The sequence below is a fragment of the Pteronotus mesoamericanus genome, unplaced genomic scaffold, assembly GCF_021234165.1.
Source record: "Pteronotus mesoamericanus isolate MK-2021 breed Mesoamerican mustached bat unplaced genomic scaffold, CSHL_Meso_final scaffold_54, whole genome shotgun sequence".
Classification (NCBI taxonomy): domain Eukaryota; kingdom Metazoa; phylum Chordata; class Mammalia; order Chiroptera; family Mormoopidae; genus Pteronotus; species Pteronotus mesoamericanus.
The window spans coordinates 46081308-46100842 of record NW_026555321.1 but is presented as its reverse complement, the minus strand read 5'-3'; the positions used below and the strand labels follow the sequence as shown (position 1 = coordinate 46100842).

General features: G+C 40.5%; 1 protein-coding gene across 4 annotated transcripts in view; it reads left to right on the top strand.

Moving 5' to 3' along the window:
• CADPS (calcium dependent secretion activator) overlaps nt 1-19535 on the top strand; it is a 460054-nt gene that overhangs the window by 208199 nt on the left and 232320 nt on the right. For all 4 annotated transcript variants that reach the window (XM_054595668.1, XM_054595667.1, XM_054595666.1 and 1 more), the window contains exons 4-5: nt 4298-4378; nt 15485-15718. In XM_054595668.1, the coding sequence (XP_054451643.1) occupies nt 4298-4378; nt 15485-15718 (315 nt within the window). The remainder of the gene's footprint in view (nt 1-4297; nt 4379-15484; nt 15719-19535) is intronic.

Genomic DNA, 19535 nt, shown 5'->3' with positions numbered 1-19535 from the left:
AGAGAGGTTAAGAGACTTGACAAGGTCATACAACCAGGGACTTGAAATAGCTAGGCACAAACTCCCCTCCGCCAGATTCCCAGCCATGTGTCCTCCACCACATGGTGTCCCTGCAGGTGCAAATTAGCCCAATAGCCCCACTGGTCTGAGTTTATGTCTTTACATGGACTGAAGGGGCACAGCCAGGAGCTGGAGAAATTCCCAAGCCTCAGGATGGAGTTGAACTGATGGCTTAGAAAGCATTAGATGATACCTGTCTGAACTTAGGCAGCGCTGAACTCAGTTCTCCTAGACTTTGAAAGAAAAGCCCAGGGACAGAGTTCCCTCCATTTGGCTGGCAAATCAAAACAACCACACTGCCTCTGCTTGACCTCTGCTAGTAGGAAGATTATTTGTCTAATTAGGTAAAGAGCCTTAATGCACATGTCCATATTTTAACACTAATGAGCTGTCAATGGGAAATTTTGCCCTTGGCCTGGTTTGCCAGCTGATCTTCCCTTGCTTCAGTGGAAAAGACCAGTGTGGTAAACACAATCTCATTTCCATGGAAGCTCATTCCCTGGCCTTTTCTTTCCAGCACTTGAAAAGGTAATTACTTGATTTCTCTTCATATTTTTGGATTTCATGCAGTGGGGCTGTCAAGCTCCTCATCTGAGGATGTCCTTCTCTATCATGCCAGACTATTTTAAGGAACTTCAGTTGCATTTCCGTTTTCATCTTCCCTTCAGGTCATTAGCCAAAAGGCAACAGTGTCCACCTTCCACTCATTCCAGCTAATTAAAGTCTAATGGAGCAAAGGGACTTGACCCTGGAGAAAGTGAAAGACACTGAAAAGCAAGGGAAATGTGTTGAGAAATGGGAGCCCCGGATCTCCTCCCCTTCCAATGCAGACTATCCAATGAAGACCACACATCCACATCAGGGAGGGGACACTGTCCCGTCTGGCACATTCTCCTCTGAATCTTTGATGCCCTATAATGGCCCATGTCAGAAATACAGCCAGAATGGGCTGCCCTAATAATACCAAGGACAGCCACCATTTCCTGAGGATTTCCTGCATGCCAAGCACTGGGATGAGCCCTTTATATCTGTTGTCTCAGTGGATTCTCATGACGGCTGTAGGAAGAGTTATTATTGTGGTCATTCAGATGAAGCACAGAGAGATTAAGTAACTGCCCAAGGTCACACAGCTACTAGGTGGCAGAGACAGGATAAGGGCATCCCCATTGCTAACATTTCTTGAGGGCAGGGAAACTCTTTTACAGCTTCCCAGAAACCAAAAGAAATTAGCCAGTCATAACAGGTGACCAAGGGTAGATAATTTCTCTGCCCTGCCTCCCAGTGGAATTTATATATTCTGTGTGTGAAATCAACCCATGTGTGTAAGGAACAAAGTGAGGGTACTGGGTTAGTTAACTGTCAGGACCAATTAGAAAACCAAATGGGACATTTAAGAAGGAAGCCAGCATAGCACAGAGCAAAAGAGTTCCAGTTTGAGGAGGGCAGAGCCAATTTCAAATAGCTTGTACCGCTTTCCCAGCTGTGGGACCTGGGGCAGGTTCCTGAACCTGACTGAGACTTAGGTTCCTCCTCTGTAAAATGGGGTAATAATGACACCTACCTTGTAAAGTTTGTGGAATTTCCCACACTGCTCTGTGGAATATTTGCTTTCAGTGACATAAGTATGTAAAAGACAAAGCTAAATGCAGTTAAATAGTCTTATTTACTCTAGAATTTCTCAGACTCTTTATTATGCTGACATATATTATACATTTTCAAAAAGAAGCAGCATTTTCTGACCCCAGAGTTCTCTTCTTGGGAAAATGAACATTAACATCTGTCTCTTGGAAACCTTTAGAAAAGACTGATATATAGGTCTTGGGGTACCTGGGCTTGGTATAGGCATCAATAAATACTAATCCCATCTCTTTTGTGCCCAAATTTTTCAATTACCATACTTGTTCTTGCTGGATTTAAGCTTTATGGAGGCAGAGTCTGGGCCTGCCTTGTTCTTTTCTGTAGCCCGGTGTCTTGGCATATAAAGACATTCCACAGAAATCTGATGAATGAATGAGTTAATGAGTGAACCAATTAATTAATTAATGACATTTAATGTAGTCTTAGCCTGCTTGTTTTCATTGCCATCATACTCTGCTGTTTCTAGTTGCATTTTATGGGGCCAGTGGGAGAACTCAGATGCTTCTGCAAAACTTAGTAACGGGGATGGTTCTACTGCACTGTTTTCCCTTTTCAGTTTTAACCTCGGTGAGCACCATGTCTTTGGACAGAAGTCTCAACTTTGACCCCTAACCAAATCACTTTGCTTCTTCTCAATGAAATGGTCAGATGTTTCCTTTGTATATGTATTTTGGACAAGACATTTTGGAGTGTTCCCAGTGGGCTTGCACCTGGATCCAAAGAAGTGTTGGGCTTCCAAAAGAATCAAATAAAAACAGGTCATTAGAGCTTAAAAACAACGTTGGGGATACCATCTTTCCCACATGTACCTAATGACAAGCAGTGATCAACAGACCATTGGTCAGTAATGTGACTTTTATCAGGTGGTTCTCTTTATTTAGAACAGAATTTCCAACTCTGGTTCTCTGGACATTATGCAAAAAATAGAACATTTAAATTGAAGTTAAAAAATAGCTGATTTGGTCAAAGTCAAACAAATATCTTTACTGCAGACTTTTCAGGGACTTTATACATTTCAACACAGAATTTTCCCAAATAAATTTGACCATTTCTCTAAAGCCTTCCTGGAAACCTTTCTTCTGAAATATTCAGTAAGATTGATGTTCAGCAGAACATCCTTTGGGAAATGCTACCATAGAGCATATGGCCAAAAGTTTCAGTCCTTATGGTCTAGGAAATAGTCCTTCTCCTCAAAATGATGAGAGGGAGAAGATAGGGCAACTCTTGAATTGAACAGGGTGATAAAAAAGACACAGCATAAAGCCAGATGGATTTCTATGTATTTTGTAAAACAAAAGGAAGATAACTAGTCCTGATGCTTTAAAAGTAGGACCATACATTTTCTTGTCTTCTTATTTACATCTTAATACAAATTCTCTTCTATGCCATTTTATAGCAAATATGAGATTCTTTCTTTTTTTAGCATGAAACTGGGTTCTCATTTTTAAATTTCTGAATAAAAATTTCATCCTTTTCAAATTTATGAATAAAAGTGGCTTTTAAAAGAAAGGGACTTAGAAAACTCACAGCCTCCTTATACTACTTTTTGCTGTGCTTTGATATATACAAAAAGAGGAATAAAGCTCATCCTGTTTGGATGTTATTCTTCCCTAATTATTAACCTTTACCGTGATTAAAATTAATCATAAGTTACTGCACACAGAAAACTCAGTTACAGTTTGAAGGGTAAAACTAGGCTTGCTTGGAAACAAAGAGAGCACTTTAATTTATAGGCCAGGGATCAGCAGCTATAGCCCACCACCTGCTATTGTACATAAAATGTTACTGGAACACAGCATTGCTCGTTTATTTACATATTGTCAATGGCTGTTTTCACAACTTCATTAGAAGAGTTGAGTTATTGCAACAGAGATCTATCTTATGGCCCTAAAAACCTACAATATTAGTTACATCGTTGCCAATCTCTTTCATAGATTCATAGGAAGATGGAGATTACACAACCCCCCACTTCATTCTGTTGATGGGAAAGCCAAACCCAGAGATGTTAGGGAATTATCTGGATTTATTTATGCTGGGGTACTCTGATCCTGGTATCCTAATAGCTCTAACAATCATGGGAGACAGCTGAGAGGTAGTGGCCTTCAGGAGTGCTGGTTGATAAAGCTCAGTGAGAATGAAAGCAATGACTGATTAACTTTCCATGGTCCAGTGGTAACTTTCCAGGACAGCAGCAGAGTTCCTGCCATGTAGGCACTATGGATACACACTCTGTTCCATACATTATTAATTGCATTACCATTTCCTTCCTTGTATGTCTGCCATGTAAGCAGTTTCTTCATTGGATCAAAACAGGGCGCTGCATGCGGCCTCATTAGAAACACTGCTGCCTGGCAGTTTAGGAGTGATTCTAGTACAGGCTCATTCAGCATCTTTCTTAGCAACTGCCAGCCACTTCACACTCTGCCTAAAATAATGTAACCTGGGATTTCATTCAAACTAGATTTGTGTATTACAACAATCTTTACTTACACTAAAATGTGCCCATGTTGGACAGAGTGGGGGCATAAACTGGAAAGTTGTGAGTTTACTAGATTTTGTTACTCAGGCTGAAAGTCTCCATGTTTGTGCTTTCGTGCAGCTGGACAATCCGGATGAGCAGGCAGCACAGATCCGACGGGAGCTGGACGGACGACTCCAAATGGCAGACCAAATAGCCAGGGTAAGGACACTGGGGACATTTGCTAGGGAACGAGGCCAAAGTCCTACACAAGAAGACACAGATTATTAAGGGCCATCAAAAGATAAAACTGAGAAGCAGAGCGGAGGAAAGATGAGGACAATCTCTCTGATTGGGCCTCTGTCCTCTTTTTTTCAGGGCAACTCTCCCAGAGACAGTACATGTATTTACCATACTCCATCATTACCCAGACTCTAGCCTCACCTTTCTCCTGAGTCCCAGATTGATATTTCCAACTGTCTATTGAGCATTTCAACTTGGAAAGTCCCCTGGCATTTCAAGCGGAACGTGTTGAAAATCTGACACCACATATATATACCTACATTTTCTCCTCCTCACTATTCTCCATCTAGTTACTATGGATGAAACCTCCCAGTCATTCTCAACTCCTCCTTCCTCCTCACAATACTCCACACTCAACCAACCATCCAATTCATGGATTCCACCTCCTAAATGTGGCTCAGATCCTTCACTGCTTTCCAGCACTGCTGCTAGTACTTTGATTCATACCCTCATCCTGTACTCCTGAATCTTACAATAGCCTCCTAATGAGTATCCTTCGTTCCAGTCCCCCCCCACTCCTGTCCTCTATTATTCGCAGAGTTGCCATTCCACAATTTTTATATGAACATTTCAAAACAGAACCTCAAGATATGCAATAGAATTCCCCATTTTCCCCCAAACAAAATCTAACTTTTTTAGAATGCTATCCAATGCTCTTAATCTGTAGACCATGTCTTTTCTTATTAACATTGCCTCCCACAACTTTCCCACCAGAACTCCCCATTTCAGCTACAGAAAATGTCTCCCTCTGAATATTCCAGGCCCTTTCTGGTCTCATTGCCTTTGTACCCCTGGTGTGTGAACCTGGAATGGCTTTTCTTCTCTCCTCCGACTCAGCCTTCAATTTAAAACCCATTTTCTAAGAGCTTAGCCATTAGCCCTCCCCACTTTTCTGCTTTTTCCATACCACATGTCAACCTTTATTATAAATTTCATTGAATGGTGATGATTTGTTTACATGTCTGAGTCTCCCACTAGATCAGACTTCTGTCTCTGCCATTTGTATTATTATTAACAATAGTAATTCTAGCAGTATATAGCGATTGCTGACGCTGTGTCATGCATACTAAATGCCTTACAGGTACTGTCTCATTCAGTCCTCAATGCTAGCCTATAAGGATATTTCAGGCTGGGAAATCCAGACTGAGGAACTGTTAAGAGGTTACACTGGACCTTTAACTCAAGTTGGTCTAAATATCAGAGCTGGTACAAGGGTTGAGGCACTCACCTCAGGTGCAAATTTAAAAATGAGGGGCCAAATGCCTTAATAAAAATATGCAATATTTTAAAATCATAATTAATACAGAAAACATCTATGAAAAACAAAATACCAAAATTTCAAATAAGCGATCTTACTGGCTTCTACAGTACTCACAGACCATGTGTATATGTGAGGGTAGGGGCTGTGGGAGATGGTGGGAAGGTTGGGCAGATAGTAGAGCTTGGCATTCAAATTTTCTCTTTGTGGAAAAAAGTGTCTCAGGACTTGGAAATGCAGAAAGGAATTCTACTGGAGGAGAAACCAAAGAGATTCCAAGAAGCATATAAATCCTCATTTATACTCAAACTGTGTTATTGAAAGGTTTTGTATCTTGTTTTTGGACACCTTCAAAGTTTATAACAGAGTCAGTCTGGTGGTTAAAGATAGTATGCAGTTATGAAATTGGTGAAAGTTAGTGTAAAAGGTTCTTATGTTTGAAAATCCTGCTTAACGTGGGAATAAACATCAATAAGCCTTTAGAATTTACTTTGCAAACTTAGTCTCCTCAGCAAACTATCCAGAAAATGAAGGTCATTTGGTCCATACACTGCCTTTATATCTTATATCCCCAATTAAGTATTCATTCCATTTAAAGAAAATAACACACAAAAACAAGATCCTAACACCTTTATTTTAGTTTGCTTTGAGACTTAACATGATAATTTCAGAAAGTAGTGTAGGCTAATTTTAATTTTTAAAAGGTCATGAGTGAACAACAGTTATAAAGTGAGCCAAGTTGCTCATCTCTGAATAGTAGATTAAAGAACTCTCTCAAGCCTTGCCTGGTGTGGCTCAGTGAGTTGAGGGCCAGCCTGCAAACCAAAGGGTTGCCAATTCGATTGCCAGTCAGGGCACATGCCTGGTGTGTGGACCAGGTCCCCGGTTGAGGACACGGAAGAGGCAACCACACATTGATGTTTCTCTTCCTCTCTTTCCCCCTCACTTCCCCTCTCTCTACAAATAAATAAATAAAATCTTTAAAAAAAAAAAAAAAACAACTCTCTCTCCAGCCCGCACCACCAGATACTCTGATACCAAGTAGGATATTATTAATAACTTAGAACTAGACTTTCTTAGATAATGAAGTAGGTAGTTAAAGTGAATTTTGGTCATTATTTACAGAGAGTAGAGAATAATTTCAAAGAAGATGGAAGGTCCTCCAAACAGGGTATAGAGGATTTTTATGACAGAGTCTACCAGCTATTACCTTCTGTTCTCCTCTAAACTGTCTTCTACAGTCAGTGCTCTTCATGCCATTGGCCCCTTGCCACAATTAGTTGATCCTGGAAGTGAACTCTTCATCTAAGAGGGACCAATCACATTTCTCAGCCTGCCCTGACCATGGCGATTTGTCCAGAAATGGATGCCTGATGCAACTAAACCAATGAATCCTTTCCCTGGGACCTATGGACTGCACGCCAACAAGGCTGTGACTTTTAGTGGCAGAAAGATATCTGAAGCCATTTTAATTCTTCCATGCAGGGAAAAGAAGAGGGAAAAAAATGGCACCAACATATAGAGAAAACCCAAGACAGGGAATATACTGAAATACTCAGTATGTTCAAGCTTATTCTAGAGACTCAGCCATGGAACTGCTTTTCCCTCTGTTTACTTGGTTTCCAAGAAAAATAAGTTCCCTTTTTGCTTAAAACTAGCCTGGCTAATACTGAGGAAAATTGAGAAATAACTCATTCATATACTAAAAATTAAATAAAACATCAAGATCTCAGATAGTGGTTAATTCACAAAGAGATGTGAAACCAAAGGACCTCTGCTTCTCTTCTTTTAGCATGCTTGATTTTTCTATTTCCGGCATCACAGTGAATGTTAGTGAGGGTGTGCAATTCAACCCATATGGCTGAACATCAGCTCCTATAAATATCAAAACCAGAAATTCCTGGATATAGATGTCATCCATACATAATTCACTCTGTTCTCTGAATTAAAAGATGAGTAGAGAATTTTGTTTGAAAGTTAGAGGCACCAACTCAAGGAAGCTTATGTAACAGAGGGGATTAATTCTAGGGACCAAAGAGTGTCTCACAAAGCGTGTGGGCATGATGCAGCCAAAATCCAAGAAGGAACTGGAACCAGGGGCCACTAAGTGGTCAGGACTACCCTCATCTCTTAACTCTGTGTGTCCCATTCATTATTCCTTTATTCTCTGCAAACCAGCTTTCTGGGATTCTCAGATGGGAAACATGGCTGCCATATAGCTCTGCATGTTTCCAGCATGGCCAAACAGGGATTCACTTAGCCAATCAACCTCGCTCTCAAATCTTTTTCTCTATTTCCCCTTTCTTCTTTTCTTACTGCCAACCTTCAAATTCACAATTTCAAGAGTCAGGCCTCTGACTGTCCTGACTTTGTTCAAGGGCCAACCCCTGGAGCAACTAATTAACCCACTGTGAAAAGGGAGTAAGGGCCTCACTGAATCGCAGATGCCAGAAATACACCAGTGGAGGTGTGAGTGATACCTGAGAGGTCAGGCTGTGGGTGGAGTGGTCATTAGGAATTTGGAGAAATCCCAAGACATGCCCAAAATTATTAACTATCACTTATGTGGTATTTACTATGTGCCAGACTCTCTTCTAAGCATTTTATATTTGATAGCCTATCTAACCCTCAAATAACCTTATGAAAAGGATGTTATCATTATTCCCATCTCAGAGGAAGCTGAAGCAGAAGTATCACAGGATGTGGCCAAGGTCACCCAATGACCAGAATCTTTAGTCCTAACCAGGAGGAATACAGTACCATACAAAATGCCTTCCCGAATATAGGCCCTCATTTCCCTCACCACTCCAATCCATGGCTCCAACATGCTCTTCACCGAGGTCTTCACCTTATCTCATCCTGACCTCTCTTTGCTAATCAGTCCTTTATTAAATGTGTAGAGCTGTGCAATTTCCACCTACACTTGAGAGTTCCTTTAGACTTGTGATAAACAATCCTGGGAATTACAGTAATTCTCCCCACTTTGGGCACATCAGAGAGTTTAAGTGATGTGCCCAATTTCACTCAGCTAGTAAGCAGGAAGCTATGTGCTCTAATTCCAAGTTTCATGCTCTTCCTTTTCAGTGGTTAAATGGCAGGCAGGAAGTTATGCCAGGACAGCGCTGCCCACAAGTCCTCTCTCCCAGATGATTGCCCCACAAGGAAACTGCTTTCTCTCTTCCACAAAAATTTGCTGTGTATTCTCTTCAGTGTATCCAGAAGGCCAAATGAAGCAACAGCATCAGGCAAAACTGGCTCCTGCAGTTCTGAATTCTTTCTACTTTGATTTCCTTAGAATTTGGAAAAGAAGTTGTAGGACCCCTGGTGGTTTGGCCCACAGCATTCTCATCACCACACATATGAAAGGCACATGTTTGTCCTTTCTTCCTAGGAGAGAAGAGAGGCAAGTGCAATCCTGACACTTTAATCTATCAATTCAATCACACCAACATCCTACGAATCATCAGACAGGGACAGCTGCCTGAACCCTCGCTGTGAACACCAGACATATGTTGCCTTCAAAGTTTCATGAGCTCTAAATGTATTTTTTTTAATTTGTTAGAAAAGACTTCTTAGCCCCTGTTCAAACATTTTCCCAAATCCTCTCATGTTGATATTAAAGGGTCCCTAAATTTCATCCAGAAATTAAATCTAAGTTTTTTAAATTGTGTGATCAGAAGTTGACATTGGAGCTTAAGCAGGCAGATTGTGGCATTAATGCTGCTGTGTGATTTGCCAGTTCTTTTGGCCATGGTCTAGGGTAAAATTCCAAAATTCTTGAGCTAATTAGACAAGACAACTAATACAGATTTTGTAGTATTAATGGAAGAGGTCTAGAAGTGAAACATCATTGTTTTTTCAAGCTATCATTTAAATATAAAGTTGTCATTGAGACCTGTATTCTCTGCAGATCAAAATTCCCATCTCATTCCATGGTCCTGTTGCAAACAGTGATGAGAATAAGCCCCCAGGAGAGAAATACTATCCAAACAGTTCTCCGATGAAAAAGTTCTGCTTCATACATTGCCAAAAATCTGGGAAAAAATGGATTGCTCTCCTACCAGAAAATTGACACTAGCCCAAGCTTATAAATTAATTTTGCTGTACTCAGCATCCACCCTGCATGAAGTAGGAGAGTGGCCATGAACACAGAGGAGGGTAACGCATGTGTTTGTTTGTTTGTTTGTTTGTTTGTTTTGCCTAAAAGAATGAGTGTTGGGAGCATCTCCCTGATTCTGGCCCTTGGCAGGCAGCTAAGAACACAGGGAAATCTGAATTGAAGGAAAAGTCTAAATGCCAGGGAGGTCCTCTGACATTCATTCCAGTGACAAGAAGTCCATCCAGTTCATAAAAGCTGAGGAAGTAAGACCAAGCCATTCAAAGAAGAGTTCGAGCAAAGAAGGCAATTCAGAAATCTATGATTCCTATGCCCAAAATGCCTTCCAACATCTATGATGCTAATTTTGACAAGTTACTACCAAGACCTTCTTACTCTTGTTTAACATGCCTAGCCCTATACCACATTCCCCTGCACCTTACCCTATGCCCACCATCCACATTCACTGGTAATAACGGAAAGGCCCTGCTGTGGAGGACTGGCTGTCACCAGCCCACTGCCGAATGCCTGGCCACCATGCTGAGAGGCCCTACAGTGCTTACCTCAGCTCTGTTGCCATTTGAGGCCAGATAGTTCTTACCTGGTATATTGTATCTAAGAACATGGCCTCTGGAATTCAAATGCAGTTCTACTAATTATTGTTTTAACTTCCATGCCTCATTTTCCTCCAAAAAATAGGAATAAATAATGGCATTAGCCTCTGTGGGTTGTTAGAGAAATTAAATGAGGTAATATGTAAACTGCTTAGACTAGTAGCCAGTACATAGTTAACACTCAGTAAATGCCAACTGGCATCATGATCTTTACTGTTGTCACCATCATCATTAGTGGTATTGTTGTTAGTAGTGTTGGTGATAGCGTGCTGCCTATGTATATATGGGTATGTATGTATATATGTATATGGGCATATTTATATATGTATATGTGATTATGTACATGAGTATGAGTATATGTGTGTACATATATACATATATGGATACATGGTATTTGTGTATATATCCATATATTCATGGACACACACACAAGTGCACATAATCAGTGGTCAAAGTATTAAGGTTTGTTATTATCCCTTTCTCTTCACAATAACTCTATGAGGTTTATTATCCCTATTTAAAATGTGGAAACTAAAATTCAGACAGATTAAGAAACCTATCCAAAGTCACATAGCCAGTAAGCAGGAGACCCAGGATTCAGAGTCTGGTTTATTAACGTGGACTGGGTAAGGTTCCCTGGTGACCTTTGTACCTGTGCATGCCTCTGTTCATGTGTCACATGGTGTCTAATTGGCTGCTTTCTGTCATGGCACCCCTCATACCACTGTCCTCTGCTGACTCATTTATCCCCAGTAACAACCATACTACCTGACACATAGTAGGAGCCCAGGAAGTGCTTGAGAGACTGTATTGAATAACTACACCACTGTGGTAAGCTCCTGTGTCTAGAATGTGTTCTTCTGCCACCTCCTTCCTTCTGACTGTCTGCTAGTGTAGGTCATTTGAACCTTTGCGGTCTAACAATCCTCTATCTAGGTGGGGGTACCTGTATCAGCTTTTACACATACATACTTCATCCTCTGGCTAAAAATGCAAAGACAGAAAAGCAAAGCAAATGGGTGAGAGAGCTGTTAGTACTTTCAAATGCTGTTTTTCAAGATGTTCCCCAAATCTCTCAATGTTGCAGAGCATATACAACCCTGGTAGGAATTGTTCTCAGGGGGCCATCCTTACTGAAGAATGTTATCAGCCCAAAAACAAAAATAAATGTCCAGCAAAAAATTTCTTTGGCAGACTTTGTTCACCTGTAAGCCATGTCTTTCACAGAGCGGTATGAAAAAAAACAATCCTTTCGTCAAGGCTAATTTACTCTGATGCTTGGGAAAGTAGCAGTCAAGATAAACGACTATATTATTTTGGCACATTTTCAGCTTTGAAATGTGTTTGCGATGGGTCTGTAGCCAAAAACTCCTCTCAAGAACCTCAGCTTAGATTGACACAATGCTACTTCTTCTCAAGGCTTAAGTACTCAGGACAGAAAAATGGCCTTGTTTTCTCTTGCACACTTCAGTTTTATGAGCTTGTTTTTATGATATCATTAGGAACTGTCCAACTTCTGAGAGGAGTGATCTTTCTTTGGATTTTTCCAATATTCTGCTGCATAAAAGTCTGGCAGATGCTAATTCTGGGCCAGGGTGAATGTTGTCAATGACCACTGGGTCTTCTTCCAAAACTTAAAGACTGTGGCATTAAAAGGTCTTGGGTAATTTCTGAAGATGAGTGTGATAAAAGGTTCTGCACTGATAAAGTCTCTCAAGGTTGACTAGCAGGAAAGAACACACATCATAGGCATGACAGCTTTCTCGCTATCTCCATGGCAACTGTGGGGCCAGCAGCTGCCAGTAAAGATCCAAGATACCATTTACCCAGCTCCCCAAGAATACCACGTAGTTATGAGGTTTGGGTTCCAATATGAGGAGAAAAGAGATAGGTCAGTGTAACAGCCTTCAGGCTCTTAGGATGTAACCTTTGCTGCTTGGCCTCTTTTAACATAGCCTTAGAGACCACTATTCTACCATGAATTAACCTACCTCATTTTTCTCTTTACTCTTACAAGAGGCCATGTTCAAAAGGAGATGGGGAAATATTTTGGGGAAATATTTTGTGACCATGTACAGTTATGTAGACCTTTTCAAATTCATGGTTGCCTATTACATTTTCCATGGAAAGGAGAAAATAGCAGTGGCCCTGTCTCAAGCAATTCGGCTTGATGGCAAACTTCTTCATCAACCAGATTCTTAGCCCAAGGGTTGCCTCCTTTGGAAAGCCACCCTAATTCTCTCAGGAAGAGTTCACATCTCATAGACTTCCATTACAACATTGGACTTGATGTTTCCTTATAGATCTTTCTCCCCATTGGTTATAAGCTCCAGGAGAACAGTTCATGTCCTTAACATATAACATTCATCCTGTGCCTAATACTGTGCCACGCACAGTATTGGTGGCATTAAATGTTTTCTAAGTAATGATGGCCCAGCAGCCACGTCCTCACATTTCCTTGGCCTTCTCCATAAAGGGTACCCAAGTTTTTGAGGTTCATAGTTGTGCCTTGATTGAGTCCAAGAATGATAAAAATCAAGCCCAGTATGCAGATGTTTCAGAGAAATAAGACACTTGCATTGAATCAGGACTAGCTCCCATCAAGCCCCTCTGCCTGTCATCATATTTTAGAGGCCTCCATCCTGCTTCCCTCCTCACATCTACTTACAGTGTGTTCAGGAAGCACCACACAGTGGGCTTAGCTCAACAGTAAAGCAGGAAATAATTGTACCAAGAGGTTCCAGAAAGAGTTGGTACTCTAAGGCTGCTGGGTAGATTTCAGATCCCTGTACACATTTACATAGAAAAACAGAATCTCAGTGTTCTTCTGGAACTTAATTCATCATCTCTTCACCTCCTTCTCACAGATGAGATTTAGCTGCATTGATACTTAACATGGGCATTTTAACAAGCCATTCATTCACTCATTCAACTCATATGTGTTGAATATTTACTATGTGCCAAACATTATCCAGAACAAGAATTTAACAGAGGTATCAAGATAGGTATGGTCCTACCTCATGGCCCAGAACGAGAGACAAGCATTAAACAATTTTACGATATATTAATTAATTATAATAAGTGTTACCAAGAAGATGAGCTAAGAATTACAAGAAAATACAATAGAGGCCCAATCTAGGAAAGTTAAGTTGTGAGGCTGAAATATGGAGGTGACAAGATAGCTGAAAGTTCCCTAGAGAGGCAGGAGGAATGAGAAACACTTAGGATGGTCTCTGGGTAGGAAGAAGACTGGTATAGCAGCAACGCATCTCCAAGTCTATATAGAGGATCCACTATGTGAATCTGAGTGAAGCTTTATGGTATCAAAGAAGAAATACCCTTTTAGCTAACAAGTGGGTAGAAAGGGAGTTATTGAAAGGAAAATAAGAGAATCTTGAGGAATCAGAATGCAAAATAAATTACAAGACTTTGTGGGAATTACAAAACCAATAAAAGTCAAACCTCCTTTCCTGTGACTCTAGAGAGCTTATATCCTATTCTTCTCTTCTCTCCCTTTCTCTGTCCCTCTCTCTCTGTACACCTTTCTCTTTCTTCTTTGTCAAGGGCTTATCTACATGACCTTACTGTTTTAGCTCCACCACTGATTGCAATCTCAATATCTCTCAGTTCAATTGGTTGTGAGAATAAATCTGGTTGATTAGTGGTCATTTAATAGAATTGGCTAGTTGACTTTGAGTCAGGTGCCCATGTCCTAGACATATTATTTTTTGCCACTCAGAATTGGGAAACCAATTAACTAATATTCATGTGATCTAGGTAGAGTTCTACCCCCAGCCTCAGGGATAAAGGATATAACTCATGCTTAAGCAATTCAGCACAGCATGTTACTGGCCTTAGAATTGGTTCAGGGTATGTATATAAGTCAGACTTTGGGAGAGGATTCTAAGATTAAAGACTCCATCTTTCATGAATTGGCATTACAAAGGGAGATATTCACCCTTATTTTAAATAGTGTGATGTGATGTTCTGAGGTTCAGACCTTTGGCAAACTTTTTGTGACATTAAGGGGAGCAACCTTGAGCATGAGCCACCCAGAGGAATGAAAACCAAATTTGGAGTCAAAACTCATTCAGTCATGGTAATATCATCTGAGTGCTGATTACAGCCTTAACTGAAGCTGGGTCTACCCCCAAGACATTTTCAAACCAATAAATTCTTTTAACTGTTTAAGCTAATTGAGGTTGGATTTTTCTGTCACTTTCAAGGAGTCAAACTGATTGGGCTTGCCCTTCACCTAGTCAGTTATGGAGCAGAGCTAGGGAGGGCAAATTTATGTTTCAAGTAGGATGTGATTATTTGAGAAAGTGATAAATCCAAAGTATATTCAAGGCACCTGGACAACTTAGAGGCATGAACAAACAAATAGCACAGCTAAAGCATATTGTCATTATAACTGAATTCATAAGAAAGGAAATTAAAAAAACAGGTCAGTTTTGATACTGAATTGCTTTATATTCTTTTCTAAGGAATACTAATCACATTTTTCATTGCTTCATTAATTTTTTGAATTTTTCTAGGAAAAAGGTATTCTTTTCAGAAACAGCCACAAGCTATGTTTGAAACATCTCAAATGAGCTCCCTTTGATTTATTCATGTGAGAAAATCTCTATAGATATCCAGAAATAGAGTGTGTTTCTGTTGCCATAACTTAAAAACAACTGATTGTGTTTTGCTGTAAAGAACTATTTCAACTCAAGCGAGAGTTGAAAAATAGTACCCCATTTTTCTTTCCACAAATCAAATTTGCTACAGAAAACTGAGGATAGAGGGGTCAAAATAGAACTATAATAAAACGTTTGACTCTTGTTTGCTATACGTTTATTGTACTTTTGTTACCTATCAGGGATTGTAAACTAAAAGGCAGACAGCTGTCTACTCAACTAGGCTGAACATTTTCCTAGCACAGTGCCACCATACCAGGGCAAAGTTCACTAGAGGTAGATATCATCATGACTCTGGCTATAAAATGTAAAATTTCTACATAAATCAATCTCTATTTACTTCTCTCTTCATATTATGGTTTTTTTTTTTGCAAGGAACGCAAATTTCCCAAGTTTGTATCCAAAGAAATGGAAAACATGTACATCGAGGAACTGAAGTCGTCCGTCAACCTGCTCATGGCCAACTTGGAGAGCATGCCGGTGTCCAAAGGTGGCGAATTCAAGCTTCAGAAACTCAAACGCAGCCACAATGCTTCCATCATTGACATGGGCGAGGAGAGTGAGAACCAGCTTTCCAAGTCAGATGTCGTGCTGGTTTTCTCCTTGGAGGTAAAAAGCTCTAAACCCTTGAAAGTTTCTGGGCACAGCAAGCAGCACACGGTGATTAGAGGCATCACAGTTCAGCTTGTTTTCTTCCTTGCACCCCAGGAGCAGACACTAAAATCAAAGATTGCTGAGCATAAAGTCGTTGAATCAGCAAGTGATTCCCCAGCTCCAGGAGCCCATACTTTTCTCAAGGAAATGCATTCTTAAGAGCCACTTACTACATTTAATCTTGAATTACTTTACTGTCTTAAAGTAGTGGTCAAAGATATTGTTAACACCTATGCAAGTTTACAAGTTTATAATTTGGGCAATCTGTGTTGAATTTATGAGAGAAGCAATAGAGCGTCATTTCGTAGTGAGTTGTGAATTTTCTTTCCCATTGTCTCTCCTGTTGGCCACATGCTAGAGAGCTTGTGCTTGTGGAGTCTGTATAGTTTATCTCATAACCCAAAGGAAAAGCCCATTTGGGTAAGAACTGTGGCAGAATACTCAATACGTCAATTCATTTCTACGTAATTTCTACTCAGATGTTTGTTTTCCATACATATAATCTTTAAGGAGTGGTTCTGATCTAGCTTCATCAGAATTACCTCAGAAGCTGGTTCAGAATGAAGAATCCTATTGGCCCAAATCTTTACAGGATGGGAATTTAAAGTGGGGCAGTCACTTCAGAAATAGTTTGGTGTTTTCTCAAAAAGTTAAACATAAAGCCACCATAGAGCCAGCATCTCTATTCTTAGACATCTACCCTAAAGAGATGAAAACACATGTCCCAGAGAGAAATGTTCACAAATGTTTATAGAAGCATTATTCATAATAGCCAAAAATAGAAACAATCTATGTGTTTCACCTGATGAAAGAGTAAAATGTTGTACATCCATACCAGGGAATACTGTTTAGCAACTAAAGCAAACAAACTACTGATATATGCCTTCATTTATTGAACCTCAAAAACATGCTTAGTGAAATAAGCCAGATACAAGCAAACACATATGGTATGATTCCATTGATATGAAATGTCCAAAAAAGGCAAATCTCCAGAAACAGAAAGTAAATTAGTATTTCTGAGGCAGAGGGTGGAAATGGACATGAGGGACGTTATTGGTGAATGTTCAGATGTTCTAAAACTAATTAATGATGATGATTGCATAACTAAGGAAATTTACTAAAATCATTGCTTGAACTCTTAAATGGGTTGACTATATCATATGTAAAATACGCCTCAATAAAGTTATCAGAAAAAAAGAATCTCTAGGTGAGTGCAGCCCAGGAATGTGCATTTTATTTATTTTTTAAATGATTTTAATGATTATGCTATTACAGTTGTCCTGATTTTTCCTCCTTTGCTCCCCTCCACCCACCATCCCCTACTCCCTCAGGCAATCCCCCCACCATTGTTCATATCCATGGGTCATGAGTATAAATTCATTGGGTACTCCACTTCTTATGCTGTAATTTACATCCCCATGGCTATTCTGTAACTACCTATTTATACTTTTTAATCCCCTTACCTTTTTACCCATTGCCCCATACCCCCTTCCATCTGTCAACCATCAAAAATGCTCTCTGTGTCCATGGTTCTGCCTCTGTTCTTGCTTTCTTTGTTTGTTCTTTAAATTCAATTGTTGACAGATTTGTAATTTTTTTGCCATTTTATTGTTCATAGTTTTGATCTTCTTTTTCTTAAATAAGTGCCTTCAACATTTCATATAACAATGGTTTGATGATGATTAATTCTTTTAGTTTTTTCTTGTCTGGGAAGCACTTTATCTGCCCTTTGATTCTAAATGATATCTTTGTTGGGTAGAGCAATATTGGCCATAGGTCCCCACTTTTCACAACTTTGAATATTTCCTGCCAATCCCTTCTAGCCTGCAAAGTTTCCTTTGAGAAATCACCTGACAGTCTTCTGGGAACTCCCATGTAGGTAACTAACTTCTTTTCTCTTGCTGCTTTTAAGATTTTCTCTTTATCTTTAACACTAGGCATTTTAATTATTATGTGTCTTAGAGTGGGCCTCTTTGCATCCATCATAATTGGGACTCTTTGTGCTTCCTGGACTTACATGTCTATTTCCTTCACCAAATTAGGGAAGTTTTCTTTTTCATTACTTTTTCAAATAGAGTTCCAATTTCTTGCTCTTTCTCTTCTCCTTCTGGCACGCCTCTGATGAGAATTTTGGAGGGCTTAAAAGTTGTCCTTAAAAGTTACATGCTGCTGTCACTATCCCCTTTTTTTTAATTCTTTTTTTCTTCTTGTTTTTCTATTAATTGTTTTTTGCTTCCTTACGTTCCATATCATTGATTTGATTCTTGGCTTCATCCATTCTACTGTTGTTTCCCTGTAAATTGTCCTTTATTTCAATTAACATAGCCTTCATTTCTGAGTGGATCTTTTTTATGCTGCTGAGGTCCTCACTAAGTTCCCTGAGCATCCTTATAACCAGTGGTTTGAACTCTGCATCTGATAGACTGCTTACGTCCATTTCGTTTAGCTCTTTTTCTGGAGTTTTGATCTGTTCTTTCATTTGGGCCATGTTTCTTTGTCTCCTTGTTTTGGAAGTGTTCCTGTGTTTGTTCTCTTTATTAGGTATAACTGCTTTGAGTCCATGTCTTTATAGTGTGGCTTAATGTACTAGGTGTCCTGTAGGGTCCAGTGACACAGCCTACCCTATCACCCAAGCTGGGTACTTGAAGTGCATCCTTCATGTGGGCTGAGTACCCCCTCTTCTCGTCGTTGAGCTTTGAGTGCTGTTGGCAGATCAATGGGAGAGATTTAACCAGACCAGTCAGCGGCAAGGATTGGCTGTGACCACTGACCACCAACTTCCACCCTCCATGGGGGATGAGCTCTGCAGGGACAGGGTGGTGGTACTATGACATGGTCTGTAGCTGTCTACTGGGTGTGCTGGCCCTGGGGTTTCCCAGGTGGTGCAGGCCAAGTTCAGCCCCCACCTGTGTTTTACCTGGGGTCACCCTGCCTAAGCTGTAAAGCAATCTGAGATGACTGCTACTTTTGCTGGGCTTGGACATCCCTAGGTGAAGCCAAGCTGTGAATCTAGGCTGGCTGTTGCTAGTTGAGGCCTTGAGGCTCACTGAGACCAGCTGTTGCTTGTTTAATAGGATTTAGGAAGTTGTGAAGCATAAGCCAAGGCCAGCTATTCATATGGAAAAACAGTTTGGGTGGGCCTATAAATTGGGTGAGGTGGAGTCTCTAGGGATTTCCAAGCGGGGGTCAAACAATGTTAGCCAGGTTGATGGAGTCTCAGATATGGCACCAACTTGCCAGCTCTGCGGGGGGGAGGGTTTAGAAAAGGGATAATGGCCCCTGCTTGCCTAATAACCCCTGCTCACCTTGATGCTAGACACTTCAGTTTCACCCTCTGTACCACTGGTACCTTTCAAGCTGCAGTCCCACTGCTGGAGGTCAGAGGAAATGAGTCTGAGTAGATGAGTCTTTGTGTGTGGGTTCTAAGAAGAGCTGCTTGGGGCTCCAGCAGTTTCTTTCACCAACTCAATCCTTGCTGGTTTTTGCAGCCAGAAATTGTGGGGACTTATCTTCCTAGCATTGGAACCCTGGGCTGGGGGGCCTGGTGTGGGGCTGGGACTCCTCATTCCTGAGATATCCCTCCCAAATTTTTATCTACCACACATAGGTGTGGGACCAGCTCGTTCCATGTCCGTGCCCCTCCTACCAGTCTGGATGTAGGTAGTTTCTTTAATTCCGTAGTTTTCAGATTTGCATTCAACTCAATTTCTGACAGTTCTGAGTGATGGTTGTTCTACATTTTAGTTGTAATTTTGATGTGGTTGTGTGAAGA